Consider the following 14686-nt stretch of genomic DNA (forward strand, 5'->3'; position numbering starts at 1 on the left):
GCGCAGCCTGGGAGTCATTTTGGACTCACAGCTGTCCATAGAGGCACAGGTCAATTCTGTGTCCAGGGCAGCTGTTTACCAGCTCCATCTGGTACGCAGGATGAGACCCTCCCTGCCCTCTGTCTGTCTTGCAAGAGTGGTGCATGCTCTGGTTATCTCCTGCTTGGACTACTGCAATGCGCTCTATGTGGGGCTACCTTTGAAGGTGACCTGGAAACTACAACTAATCCAGAATGCGGCAGCTAGACTGGTGACTGGGAGCGGCCGCCAAGACCACATAACACCGATCTTGAAAGACCTACATTGGCTCCCAGTACGTTTCCGAGCACAATTCAAAGTGCTGGTGCTGACCTTTAAAGCCCTAAACGGCCTCGGTCCAGTATACCTGAAAGAGCGTCTCCACCCCCATCGTTCAGCCCGGACACTAAGGTCCAGTGCCGAGGGCCTTCTGGTGGTTCCCTCACTGCGAGAAGCCAAGTTACAGGGAACCAGGCAGAGGGCCTTCTCGGTGGTGGCACCCGCCCTGTTGAACGCCCTCCCACCAGATTTCAAAGAGAACAACAACTACCAGACTTTTCGACAACATCTGAAGGCAGCCCTGTTTAGGGAAGCTTTTAATGTTTGAGGCATTACTGTATTTTAATATTGTGTTGGAAGCCACCCAGAGGGGCTGGGGAAACCCAGCCAGATGGGCGAGGTATAAATAATAAATTATTATTATTGCCAAGGTGCTGAATTTGAGGGCTTCCTATTGCACTCTGCCACTGAGCTATGGAAGCTCCTTGGTCAATTGTCAGAACTCATCCTGGCTTCGAAGGCCTGATCCTCCTCTACTGCCTTCCTTTCCCTTCTCCTCCCCTTCTCCTTTTGTGTCTTAGTAATTTGTAAGCTCCGTGGCAGAACCGCCCCCCGTCCCACTCACCCACCCGGTTTTTATTGATGTGTGCTGCTTCGAGAGCCAATAATTGTATTTTATGGTTTGCATCGAAATTGTTTGATTGCTATAAGGAAACGACTCCAAGGTCACTTGTAGCAGAAAGCTATTTGGGAATCCGGGACTCTGCAAGACAAAGCGAGAAGCAGGGATGCCTTTCGGCATTTTGGTGGCAATTGGATCCGGGCTCAAGAGCAAGTGAGTCCCACAATTGATGAGCTAGCCATTGGGCGGACCTGGCAGGTTCAATAGCAAACTGGCAAACTGCACCCCCCCCCCCAAGTCAACCCCAAATGGAAATGCTTTTGGAGAAGAAACAACTGGTATATGTCAGGCTTCCAGTCCCCCCCACGGTGGCCGGCCAAGAAATAGATAAACAAAGAGAGTTCTTACCAAGTCTTTTATTCAATATTCACAGAGAGAGGCTTTGAAAAGTGCCTCTCTTGCAATGATGGCATTGCTCCAAGTAACCCCCCCCCCTTCCGCCTCTCCTATTACACGTCTTCCTTACATTGGCTGATCTGTGCCTCCTGCCTCCGAGCTTTCTGTTCTCCTCCTTTCCATGCCCGCTGGGTTCTGGGAGAAGAGGGGTCTGGGATGCTTTCTAAAGACACAGAGTCTGTCAGCTGTCTGTCCCCTGGCGCTTCTTCCTCCTGCTCCTCTCCCAGTATTTCCCAGCCTCTGATCTATGACCTTCTGCAAACCACTGTTGTAAATCTATACTGTCTCCCTCTTCTCTAGACAAAGGGACCCCTGACCATTAGGTCCAGTCGTGGCCAACTCTGAGGTTGCGGTGCTCATCTCGCTTTATTGGCCGAGGGAGCCGGCGTACAGCTTCCGGGTCATGTGGTCAACATGACTAAGCCGCTTCTGGCGAACCAGAGCAGCGCACAGAAACGCCGTTTACCTTCCTGCCGGAGCAGTACCTATTAATCTACTTGCACTTTGAGGTGCTTTCGAACTGCTGGGTGAACAGGAGCAGGGACCGAGCAATGGGAGCTCACCCCATCGCAGGGATTCGAACTGCCGACCATCTGATTGGCAAGTCCTAGGCTCTGTGGTTTAACCCACAGCACCACCTGCATCCCTTTCCCCCTCTTCTCTAGGAACTGCTTTATTTGTGATGAATAAATGTAACCCCACCCCCCAGTGGTGGTCTTAGGGTGAGTCTTGTACGGAGCGCTCCCAAATGAGGGCCACCTGAGAGGCAGGTGTCAGCTCCCAGCATGCTTTGCACCGTGGGCCCATTAATGGACTTCTTCCGCCACCATGGTGACGTTCCACAACAGGGGAGACCCCCCGCTTCTGTACTCGATCTCCTTTGCCGCATCACAACATCGCCCTGGCAACAGACCAAGGGGGGGTTCCATCCAGCTTGGGCCCAGCGACTGCTCCAACAGCTTTGCCTGGCTCTTCTCCTCGAGACATGGGGTTTGCCCAAGATGGGTGCCAATCTCTCACTTCCAGCCTCTTTGCTTCTTTCCACTTCAGCACCCTGATGGGTCTCAGCTGCCTCTTCTTTACTTTCCCGTAAGTATGGAGGCGGATCCGGGATGCCCGAGTCAAGGAGCAGCCGTTGGCAATGCCGCTCGGCTGGCCATTTTGAATTGAACGATCCCGTCTTAGGGTAGGGCAGCAGAGGTAAGAGGCTTGCTGGATCAGACCCAAAGGGTCAGCCGGTCTCACTAGACCCCAACAAATGGTCTACCTAGAGGTGCTACGTAATACCTGTTCTGCACTTGTAATATCTTAGTCCCTACAATCTGGAGCAGCAGAATACAAGCTTCCTCCATCTTCCATGGGGCAGCCCTTTAGATCAGGGGTCGGCAAATTTCTTTAGCCACGGGCTGGTCCACTGTCCCTCAGACCTTGTGGCGGGCCAGAGAAACAGCAGGGGGGGCTGGAAGAAGAGGCGAGGGGGGCAAGTAGTCCTCCCCCTGCCGCCGCTGTGCTTAACTTCCATGGGGCTGCCACCGCCGCTGCTTCTCGTGGGTAGGCAGAGCGAGCTTGTCCGCTCCACTCTCTGGCCCACAGGAGCACCAATGCGGCAGCGGCAGAGGGAAGATGAGCAGCGCAAAATGGCTGACTCCGGAGGAGAGGGGCTGCGTAAAATGGCGCTCAGCCAGCTGAGCCCAGCCCCCTTCCTCCTCTAGGCAGGGCGGGAGAAGCCAGGAGGGAGGGAGGGAGGAGGCACCGCCTCAGTGGGGGGTGATGGGGGGGGGATGGCACAGCCCAAACAAACAGAATCCCCATGCCGATCCACGGACAGTCCGCGGGCCAGATCCTGAAGGCAACTGGGCCTGATCTGGCCCTTATTTTGCTGACCCCTGCTTTAGATATTTGAAGATGGCTATCCTATCATCTCTCAGTCTCCTCCAGGCTAAACTCCCTCAACCATACTCCTTCAACCATTCTTCATAAGGCTTGGCTTCCAAACCTTTGGTCATCTTGGTTGTCCTCCCCTGCACGCATTCCAGCTTGTCAATACAGTGGTACCTCGGGTTAAGAACTTAATTCGTTCCGGAGGTCCATTCTTAACCTGATACTGTTCTTAGCCTGAGGTACCACTTTAGCTAATGGGGCCTCCCGCTGCCGCCGTGCCGCTGCCATGCAATTTCTGTTCTCCTCCTGAAGCAAAGTTCTTAACCCGAGGTACTATTTCTGGGTTAGCGGAGTCTGTAACCTGAAGTGTCTGTAACCTGAAGCGTATGTAACCCGATTGTACCACTGTAACTAAAAAGCTGTCACATGGAAGATGGAACGAGTTTCCTTTCTCCTGGAGGGTAGGACCCGAACCAATGGTTTCGAGTTACGAGAGAGGAGATTCTGACTTAACATCAGGAGGAACGTTCGGACAGTGAGAGCTGTTTGACAGTGGAACGGTCTCCCTCGGACGGTGGTGGACTCTCCTTCCTTGGAGGTTTCTAAGCAGAGGTTGGATGGCCGTCTGTCATGGATGCTTGAGCTGAGATTCTTGCATTCCAGGAGGTTGGGCGAGATGATCCGCAGGGTCCCTTCCCATTCTATGATTCTTAAACTGTGGTGGGCGCAGGACCTTTTTCTTCCAAGGTTAGCTTCTTCTGTGGACCAAAGCCAAGGTCTCGCCCCAACCACCACCTGCTTCCTCCCACAGGTGCAGCTGGCTGGCCCTCCATGTGTCCTGGGCCTTCCCCGCCATCTGCGGCCTCCTCTTCATCCCAACCATTATCTACTTCCTCCTCACCAGTTTCACAGACACTGGAATCCTCCACAAAGGTAAGTGTGAAGGGGCTGCTCCCACCCTGCCACCGTACGACCAAGCTGCAAGATCTCCATGCAGACTGAAGGTGTAAATAGGTGAATAAACCATATTTCTTAAGGCTACGACAGTCTCCGCTGTGCCTCAACCCTCCAAAGGAACACAGACCCAGCATGAGTGCCCTAGAACCCCCTGGAATCTTGCAGAGTGAGGGTGGCACCCAACCTTTGTAACACTATTTCAAAAAATGGAGGACTTTGGATCAAAGATTGTCAGGTAAATCGGAGAATTATACATCGGTACCTTGGTTCTCAAACTTAATCTGTTCCGGGGGTCTGTTCCGAAACCAAAGCGTTCCAAAACCAAGGCATGCTTTCCCATAGAAAGTAATGGAAAACGGATTAATCCGTTCCAGGCTTTTAAAAACAACCTCTAAAACAGCAATTTAACATGAATTTTGCTATCTAACGAGACCATTGATCCATAAAACGAAAGCAACAAACAATGTACTGCAGTCACACAATCAATCAATCAGTAACTGAACTGGGCTCCATACAGTCACAAAAACGAAACAAAAAGAGCCCAGAAAACAAAAACGCAAAATAAATAGCAGAAACAGACGGACCTCAGCATAACACTCAAAACAGAAGTGTAACACTCAAATCGGCGCACGTTCAACTTCTGAAAAAAGTTTGCAAACTGGAACACTTACTTCTGGGTTTGCAGTGTTTGGGTTCCAATTTGTTTGAGTACCAAGGTGTTTGAGAACCAAGGTACCACTGTAGCTCCATTAGGAAAATGGGGGAGTCTCCTAACAGCTCCCAGAATACTCTGGGGGAAGCCATGACTGTTTAAAGTGGCATCACAGCGCTTTAAATGTGTCTTCTTCTTCTTCTTCTTCTTCTTCTTCTTCTTCTTCTTCTTCTTCTTCTTCTTCTTCTTCTTCTTCTTCTTCTGCGATCCCTTGTAGCCAAGTAAGATTGTCTTCCATAAACACAGTTTTAACAATGAGTCCATAAGTGACTGTGGAGGCCAATTCTAGATCCCCACGTCCTTCCACAGTGGGAACATAGGTTTCCGGATGGGAGTTGATCACGGTGTGGATTTGCCACGTGTGCCTTCCTCTTAGCACGTTTCTCCCTTGCGTCCTGAGTTTGAGAGTCTTCAAAGCCCATGACACCTTTGGTAAAGGCTGCTCTCCAACTGGAGTGCTCACAGGCCAGTGTTTCCCAGTTGTTGGTGTTTATACTACTTTTTTTAGCTTTCCCTTGAGATCTTTCAACCTCTTTTGTTGACCACCAGCATTACGCTTTCCATTTAAAAGTTCGGAATAGAGTAGCCTTTAAATGTGTGGTGTGCACATGGCCTGACTCTGAAGCTGCTTTCTCACTGCCCTGCTTCCTTCCACGGCCAGGCATTGAAGAAGAGCTGGTCAACCAGGCCTTCACCATGAAAGACCTCAACCAGCACTGGTGCAACAAATGCCAGCTCTACTGCCTGCAGCACACCTTCCACTGCTCCTGGTGCAACACCTGTGTGGAGGTAAAGAACGACAGCGGCCCCTAGGGGTACAGGAGGAGGAGTTTGACTTGGTTCGCATTTAAAGTAAAACAAGTTACCTAGTTTGCACTTTCTGGAGCACGGTGCAAACTGAAATGCAGCCTCGCTTCAAAATTTGGCACGTCTCAGAATTTTGCAGCGCAGTTCTCCGGTCAAGCTCTGTGTGCAACGATGCGTATACTGCTGCAAGGTATATGCAAAAAGGCAATACAGCGGTGCCCCGCAAGACGAATGCCTCGCAAGACGGAAAACCCGCTAGACGAAAGGGTTTTCCGTTTTTCGATGCGCTTCGCAGGACGAATTTCCCTATGGGCTTGCTTCGCAAGACGAAAATGTCTTGCAAGTCTTGAGATTTTTTTTTGCTCCCCACCCCCTTTTTCTAAGCCGCTAAACCACTAATAGCCTTTTAGCAGCTAATCCGCTAATCCCTTAAGCCTTTAATAGCCGCTAAACCGCTAATAGCGCTAATCCGCTAATCCTCTAATAGGGTTGCTTTGCAAGACGAAAAAACCGCTAGACCAGGGGTCTGCAACCTTTAAGACAAAAAGAGCCACTTGGACCCGTTTCTGAAGGGGAAAAAAACTGGGAGCCGCAAAACTCGTCATTATAAAAATAACTTTTTTGTCACTTTTTATTATTATTTCTTTGTTTGACCCCTCAGAATTACTCCTCCTCATAGAAATAAATGTTAAATTAACAAGTTACCTTTGTGTGTGTGTGTGTGTTCTTCACTCCCCTTCAAGACAGTGACCAGCGTACATGCCCCCTTTCAATGCAGTGACCAGCGTACATGCCCCTTACAATGTAGCGGGTGGGCAGGCGGGAAGGTGACGTCGGGACGGTGCATGACTAACGCACGCACCCCCCCATGCCACGTCACAGCCAGTAGAGCGCCCGCCACAGTGGGGAGTGTCGGGGCGCACAATGCGCCTCCTCCCCTTGCTAGTATCCGCCCTGGAGCTGCGGCAAAGGTTTAAAAGAGCCACATGCGGCTCCAGAGCCGCAGGTTGCAGACCCCTGCGCTAGACGAAGAGACTCGCGGAACGAATTAATTTCGTCTTGCGAGGCACCACTGTATATTGGAGGATATTACTTGCGAAAATATGTATGTTAGTGAAAAATGCATACAGGAAAAGTGTTTTGCACCTGGGGTGCAAAATGCAGCTGAGCTGGACAGAGGTTCCTTGGAAGTTCAAAGGTCAGGGCCCTGGGGTGTCCCCCGAAGCGCCGTGTCCTAACTCTTCGGCCTCACCTGCAAGAATTCTTTCCTTTCCTTTCCTTTTATTCATTTTTCTTTTTCATTCATTACACACATCTCATATTCATAACATTTGCTATATATTCCTCCCTCCCTCCCCTCCTAGGCTCCCCCCAACTTCCGCTTCCGGTTTGTTTCTCCTTTCACCCACTTTGCTGCCTCCTGAAAGAAAAAAAATACAAATAACGTATTTATACAATAACATCAAACCGAAAAACATAAAAATAACAGTGAATACACCATATTATTTCTCTATCTACACATTTTCTAATACTAATAATGTGGATGTTCATTTAAATCCTACCATCAAGTCTATAGACTTTCTTTGTTTCTGCAAGTTTAATATAAATGGTTCCCATTCTTTTTCAAAGTCACTGTTGTCCTTTTCTCTTAATCTGTCTGTCATTTTTGCCAGTTCTGCATAGTTCATCAACTTCTCTTGCCGTTGTTCTTTAGTTGGTATTTCTCCAGTCTTCCAATTTTGTGCAATCAACATTCTCGCTGCTGTAGTGGCATACACGAATAAAGTCCTTGTTATGTACTGAAGTTCTCACCCTGGGCCAACAGGGGGATACTGTAGATAGTTTTCACTCAGGTCCACATATGCAAATAAGGGATTGAAAGTGACATTCAGTGATTGGATAGTTACAGAAAGTAGTTACAGTTGCATTGTAGTGGAGCTCTATATAAGCAGGCTGGCTGAACCCTTCAGTTCAGTTCTGTTCTGGCCTGTGAATAAACAAGAGCTGTTTGAAGACTCGCTGTGTCGTCTGATATGTTCACCCACAACTCAACAGTCCTCTTTTCTTTCAGTATATCTTGGCTTAAAACATCTAATAAAAAGGCTTCTGGTTTTTTTTACAAAAGTTATTTTCAATATTTTCTTCAATTCATTATACTGTATATCACCTGCAGGAATTCGACCACCACTGCATGTGGGTCAACAACTGCATTGGCTACCACAACCTCCGCTTCTTCATCTTCTTTGTGGCCTTCCTGAGTGGCTACGACCTGGCGGTGCTGGCTTCCTGCCTGGTCTACCTGGCATTCAACTCTCAGCAGGCTTTCAGCGTGGAGAAGATCTGCACGTATCCTTCAGAGAGAAGTTCCTCTCCCTCTCCTGTAACGCTGGGATTCAAAGAATCCTGGGAGCTGTAGTTTGCTAAGGGTGCTGAGAGCTGTTAGGAGACCCAGATTCCTCTCCCAGAACTACAGTTCTCTGCTTCTTCTTTCTTTTTTCTTTGGTGATCCCTCGTAGCCAAGTAAGATTGTCTTCCATAAACACGGTTTTAACAATGAGTCCGTAAGTGACTGTGGAGGCCAATTCTGGATCCCCACGTCCTTCCACAGTGGGAACATTGGTTTCCGGGCAGGAGTTGATCACAGTGTGGATTTGCCAAGCGTGCCTTCCGCTTAGCACATTTCACCCTTGCGTCCTTGAAAGCCCTAAACGGCCTCAGTCCAGTAGACCTGAAGGAGTTTCTCCACCCCCATCGTTCGGCCTGGACGCTGAGATCCAGCTCTGAGGGCCTTCTGGCGGTTCCCTCCCTGCGACAAGTGAGGTTACAGGGAACCAGGCAGAGGGCCTTCTTGGTAGTGGCACCCGCCCTGTGGAACGCCCTCCCACCAGATTTCAAAGAGATAAACAACTACTTGACATTTAGAAGACATCTGAAGGCAGCCCTGCTCAGGTAAGTTTTTAATGTGTGATACAGTGGTGCCCCGCAAGACGAATGCCTCGCAAGACAGAAAACCCGCTAGACGAAAGGGTTTTCCGTTTTGGAGGTGCTTCGCAGGACAAATTTCTCTATGGGCTTGCTTCGCAAGACGAAAAGGTCTTGCGATTCCTGGGGGGGTTTTTTCACTCCCCACCCCCTTTTTCTAAGGCACTAAGCTGCTAATAGCCTTTTAGCAGCTAATCCGCTAATCCCTTAAGCCGCTAATAGCCGCTAAACCGCTAATAGCACTAATCCGCTAATCCGCTAATAGGCTTGCTTTGCAAGACGAAAAAACCGCTAGACGAAGAGACTCACGGAACGGATTCTTTCCGTCTTGCGAGGCACCACTGTATTTTAATGTATTTTTAATCTTTGTTGGAAGCTGCCCAGAGTGGCTGGGGAAACCCAGCCAGATGGGTGGGTACAAATAATAAATTATTATTATTATTATTATTATTATTATTATTATTATTAGTCCGTCTTCCTTGACTCCGGTGCTCCCAGAGTGCTGGTGACCATCCCCACGGCGTTCTACTTGGTGCCTCTGCTCCTCCTGGTTTGCACCCAGATCAGATACATCTTAACTGCTCATCACAGCTGCAAATTCCAGGTACCACGTGCAGATGCAGGGGCAAACATGGCTGAGGAGAGAAACTGCTCCTTGTGAGTGGAGCCGCCTGATCTGAGTTCCTAGGGATGCAGAGCACCAAAGGATGGCGGCCAGAGCTGTGTGTGCCGCTGTGCACCATCGCATGCGGCCAAGACAGGGTCTCCAAACTTGGAGAGCTCCCCGAGCCCTTGACCCCGAGCCCAGCAGAGGCTGCCTGTTGCTGCTGCTTCCCTTTCCATCTCTGACCTCCCTCATCTCTCTCCACAGGCTCTGTCCTTCAAGAAACCTTTGGCCTTGAACTGGCAGGACTCGGGGTGGTGCAAGAGGCACAGAACCAAGTGCGTGACTCGGGGCACAGGGCTTAGCCATCCTTCTTCGGGGGTGACCTCTGGGTGTGGAGGGTTAGGGGCTGCCATCCAGATAGGGGAACTCTTTAGCTGGCAGGTGACGGAATCACATTCCTTGCTTGCTTTTATTACAGTGGTACCCAGGGCCGTCTCAAGCATACCCAGTGCTGTGGTGCAAAGCTCCCTCCTGCACCCCCCCCCCCCAATTCCCATAGTTTTTTAGGGAGGGAGGAATTCCAACACCATCTCCTTTGCCTTGCTGATATTAAGATGCAAGTCGTTGCCTAGGCACCATGTAGATATTTTTGGACCTCCCCTCTATACGCTCACGAGGAGTGGGCAGCGTTAAGTTGTGGGTGAACATATCAGACGACACAGCGATTCTGCAACAGCTCTTGTTTATTCACAGGCCAGGACAGAACTGAACTGAAGGGTTCAGCCAGCCAGCTTATATAGAGCTCCACTACAACGCAACAGTAACCACTTTCTGTAACTATCCAATCACTGAACGTGACTTTCGATCCCTTATTTGCATAACTATCTACAGTATCCCCCTGCTGGCCCAGGGTGAGAACTTCAGTACATAACAGGCAGGCATGGAGGAGGAGGCGCCCGTGTGGCGCACTCTGCAGAGGCTGAATTTCAGAAGAAGCGCTCAGTAAATACCGGGTGCCATCTAACTGCCTTCACACAAGCTTTGCGCAAGCAAGTAGGGAGGAGGCTCAATGAGCAGGTTGCCTGGAGGAGCTCTTAAGTCAGAAAATAGTCCCTCCCACCCCAATGACACAGCCACCCCTGTTTCACCTGCACCTCCCTCCTTTCCATGCTCTTCTTGCAGGTACAGAGTGAGGTCCTCTGGAGTGATGGCCCTGGGGGCTGCCGAGGCCGCTGAGCTCTGCCACGTCCCCTGGGTCTCCAGCATGGGTTCGGCCATCCCCGGCTCCTGCCCTCACAGCTGCTCCCAAGACCTGTCCCGCCAGCAGAAGGTGCTCAAGGCTTGGCGCCACTTCCTGTCCGCCATGGGGAGCTTTCTGCACCGAGAGGGTCCCAGGCTGGGAGGAGCGTGCGCGGAAAAGGCAGAGAAGCAGGTGAGCTGGGGGTGGAAAGAGGTGCCTGTGGGATTGCCTTTTGCCTGACGCATGGGCCTGTCCACACCTCAGTTTGATGTGGAATAGCTACCCATTGCGTGCCCTTTAATTCCCAGGTTCAAGGTGCCCTTAACAACTTGGGACCAGTTCGCCGAAGATATTGCCTTGCCCCATATATTTCAGTGGAACTTTCAGGTGTCACCCAGCACCTGTTTCACATTCATAAGAACTCAAACTTGTAGTGTGGCAGCGCCTAGCCTTTAGAACTCCCTGCCTATTGATATCAGGCAGGCGTCTTCGCTGGGCTCTTTTCGGTGCCTGCTAAAAACATTCTTGTTTAGACAAGCCTACCCAAATGTTTAGAAACGCAGGTGGCGCTGTGGTCTAAACGACAAGAGCCTAGGGCTTGCCGATCAGAAGGTCGGCAGTTCAAATCCCCACGACAGGGTGAGCTCCCGTTGCTCGGTCCCTGCGCCTGCCAACCTAGCAGTTCAAAAGTACGTCAAAGTGCAAGTAGATAAATAGGTATCACTCCGGCGGGAAGGTAAACGGCGTTTCCATGCGCTGCTCTGGTTCGCCAGAAGCGGCTTAGTCATGCTGGCCACATGGCCCAGAAACTGTAAAGCTGTAAAGCCTCGGCCAGTAAAGAGAGATTAGCGCCGCAACCCCAGAGTCGGTCACGACTGGACCTAATGGTCAGGGGTCCCTTTGTTGTTGTAGTTGAGTCGTTTAGTCATGTCCGCCTCTTCGTGACCCCCTGGACCAGAGCCCACCAGGCACTCCTGTCTTCCACTGCCTCCCGCAGTTTGGTCAAACTCATGCTGGTAGCTTCGAGAACACTGTCCCACCATCTTGTCCTCTGTCGTCCCCTTCTCCTTGTGCCCTCCATCTTTCCCAACATCTGGGTCTTTTCCAGGGAGTCTTCTCTTCTCATGAGGTGGCCAAAGTTTTGGAGCCTCAGCTTCAGGATCTGTCCTTCCAGGGAGCACTCAGGGCTGATTTCCTTCAGAATGGAGAGGTTTGATCTTCTTGCAGTCCATGGGACTCTCAAGAGCCTCCTCCAGCACCAGAATTCAAAAGCATCCATTCTTTGGCGATCAGCCTTCTTTGTGGTCCAGCTCTCACTTCCATACATCACTACTTGGAAAACCATAGCTTTAACTATACGGACCTTTGTTGGCAAGGTGATGTCTCTGCATTTTAAGATGCTGTCTAGGTTTGTTATTGCTTTTCTCCAAGAAATTTTGTGGCTGCTGTCACTGTCTGCAGTGATCATGGAGCCCAAGAAAGTAAAATCTCTCACTGCCTCCATTTCTTCCCCTTCTATTTGCCAGGAGGTGATGGGCCCAGTGGCCATGATCTTCGTCTTTTTGACGTTGAGCTTCAAACCATATTTTGCACTCGCCCCTTTCACCCTCATTAAAAGGTTCTTTAATTCCTCCTCACTTTCTGCCATCAATGTTGTGTCATCTGAATATCTGACGTTGTTCAGGAGCGCTTCAGCCCTGTTTTTGAGTTTGTTTAAAATCTAAAACGGCTTATCTCGAATTCCTTTGTAAGTTTATTGTTAAACCTTTTTGTAAAGGCAATACTAGAGTTTTTACAGCCGAGTCCTCAATTTCTTATTACTACTGCTTGGCTCTCTTAAACAGGGCTATGTCTAAAACTTGTCATTGAGGTTTTCATACCTTTTTTGTAAACTCAGGGAAGCGTTTCAGCCCTGCTCTTGAGTTTGTTTAAAATCATTGAAGGTTTAAAATTTCTTTATTTCCTTCTGAGGAAACTGATGAGTTCAGTGAAACGAGTTTTGTAGCCGGCATCTCGTTAAGTCTTTGTTTAATTCTAGGTTACTTTTTCCCCTTAAACTTCTTGATTTTTGTTATTTACGGTAGTTTAACTCTATATCGATTACTTCTCGTTTCTGGGATTTTCACGGCATTTCATTTGTTTTTGTGTAATTTCTTGGTAAGGGACGTGGGTGGCGCTGTGGGTTTAACCACAGAGCCTAGGACTTGCCAATCAGAAGGTCAGCGGTTCGCCCTGCGACAGAGTGAGCTCCCGTTGTTCGGTCCCTGCTCCTGCCAACCTAGCAGTTTGAAAACACGTCAGTGCAAGTAGATAAATAGGTACCGCTCCGGCGGGAAGGTAAACGGTGTTTCCGTGCGCTGCTCTGGTTCACCAGAAGCGGCTTAGTCATGCTGGCCACATGACCCGGAACCTGTACGCTGGCTCCCTCGGCCAATAAAGCGAGATGAGCGCCGCAACCCCAGAGTTGGTCACAGCTCGACCTTAAGGTCAGGGGTCCCTTTACCTTTACCTTTAATTTCTTGGTTCCGTGACTGTCTTTTTCCCACTGCCTCCTTCCAGGTTGGCAAGAAGAAATCTAGCTGGCAGATGAACAGCCAAGAAAGGATGGTGGAGATCCCTAGTGAGTAGATCTCCTCCTGCCAGCCTCTGCAGTGGTCCACTGAGGGGCAGAGAAGGCTGCTGGGGTGGGTGGGTGGGTGGATGCTGAACAGGTAAGGCGTCAACGTGTGCTTACCTGAGACGGGCGCTGCGTCATGTGACCACTTTTATAGGTGAGTCTTAGATCACTCTCTCCCTGTATTCCCTCAGCAGATGTCTGGAACAGCTGTTTCTGGCAGCATTTATGTTCCAACAGCAGCCAGGTATTCACAAATGCATGAAGGGAAACCTGGGACCGCTTCATCCTCACCCAGAAAAAAAAGGACAAATAACTATTCCAAAATCATATATGTACCAACACTTTGGACTTCCTGTCTATCCCGTTGTATATTCCTTTTTTACAAATGAATGTACTCTTATAAATAACCTTTTTTGACACCTGGGAATTTCAGTCTGAATTATCCCCAACAGAAAGGACTCTGGTTTTTTGTGGAAAGTACTTTTAAACATTTTTTTTCAATTCATTGTGGATCATTTCCCAGTACTCTTTTTACCCTTTTTTTTACCGCATATGAAAGAACGTTCCTCCACCTCTTTGCACCTCCAAAACTTATCCGATTGGGACTTAAACATCTTAGCAAGTCTACTCAGAGTTAAATAGCATCTGTTATTTTCTTTCGCTGCCAGTTCCCGACATGCTGGATTCTGTGGAGCTTCTGGATCCGGATCAGGACCTGCACTGGAAATGCCAGATCCACGGGAGCCGGCGACCTGCTTCCTCTCCCACGGCCACCCTCCTCTCCGTGTCCGATATCTGAAGGGGGGGGGTCTCACAGGCTTCTCCTTTTCTTTCCAGTGAACCTAGTTTTGTGAAGCGAAAACTGGATAAAAGTGTTTGTAAAGTCGCCATTCTGCATGCGAGTTCATTTCTTGTTTGTTCAGGTTGGGGTTGCGGGGGGAGCTAAGATGACCCCTTGCAGGAGGGTGTTATGTACTGAAGTTCTCACCCTGGGGCCAGTGTGGTGTAGTGGTTAAGAACGGTAGTCTCGTAATCTGGGGAACCGGGTTCGCGTCTCCACTCCTCCACATGCAGCTGCTGGGTGACCTTAGGCCAGTCACACTTCTCTGAAGTCTCTCAGCCCCACTCACCTCACAGAGTGTTTGTTGTGGGGGAGGAAGGGAAGGGAGAATGTTAGCCGCTTTGAGACTCCTTAAAGGGAGTGAAAGGCGGGATATCAAATCCAAACTCTTTCTCTTTCAAGGAGATACTGTAGATAGTTTTCACTCAGGTCCACATACGCAAATAGGGGATTGAAAGTGACGTTCAGTGATTGGCTAGTTCCAGAAAGTGGTTACTGTTGCGTTCTAGTGGAGTTCTATATAAGCAGGCTGGCTGAACCCTTCAGTTCAGTTCTGTTCTGGCCTGGGAATAAACAAGAGCTGTTTGAAGAATCACTGTGTCGTCTGATATGTTCACCCACGACTTAACAGAGACCAGTAGAGAAAAGACAGTCATGGAACCGAGAA

At 49.6% G+C, this 14686-nt stretch overlaps 1 protein-coding gene across 1 annotated transcript; it reads left to right on the plus strand.

Moving 5' to 3' along the window:
* Positions 1-2277: 2277 nt before the first annotated feature.
* On the plus strand, positions 2278-14064 carry ZDHHC19 (zDHHC palmitoyltransferase 19). Its single transcript, XM_083442373.1, has 9 exons — positions 2278-2464; positions 4068-4189; positions 5587-5714; positions 7906-8078; positions 9213-9318; positions 9586-9656; positions 10504-10753; positions 13121-13181; positions 13847-14064. Exons 1-9 carry the CDS (start codon positions 2361-2363, stop codon positions 13975-13977), a joined length of 1146 nt encoding a protein of 381 aa, XP_083298499.1. The 5' UTR covers positions 2278-2360; the 3' UTR covers positions 13978-14064.
* The last annotated feature ends 622 nt before the right edge of the window (positions 14065-14686 follow it).

The sequence above is a fragment of the Podarcis tiliguerta genome (genome assembly GCF_965153285.1).
Source record: "Podarcis tiliguerta genome assembly, chromosome: 5".
NCBI classification, from domain to species: domain Eukaryota; kingdom Metazoa; phylum Chordata; class Lepidosauria; order Squamata; family Lacertidae; genus Podarcis; species Podarcis tiliguerta.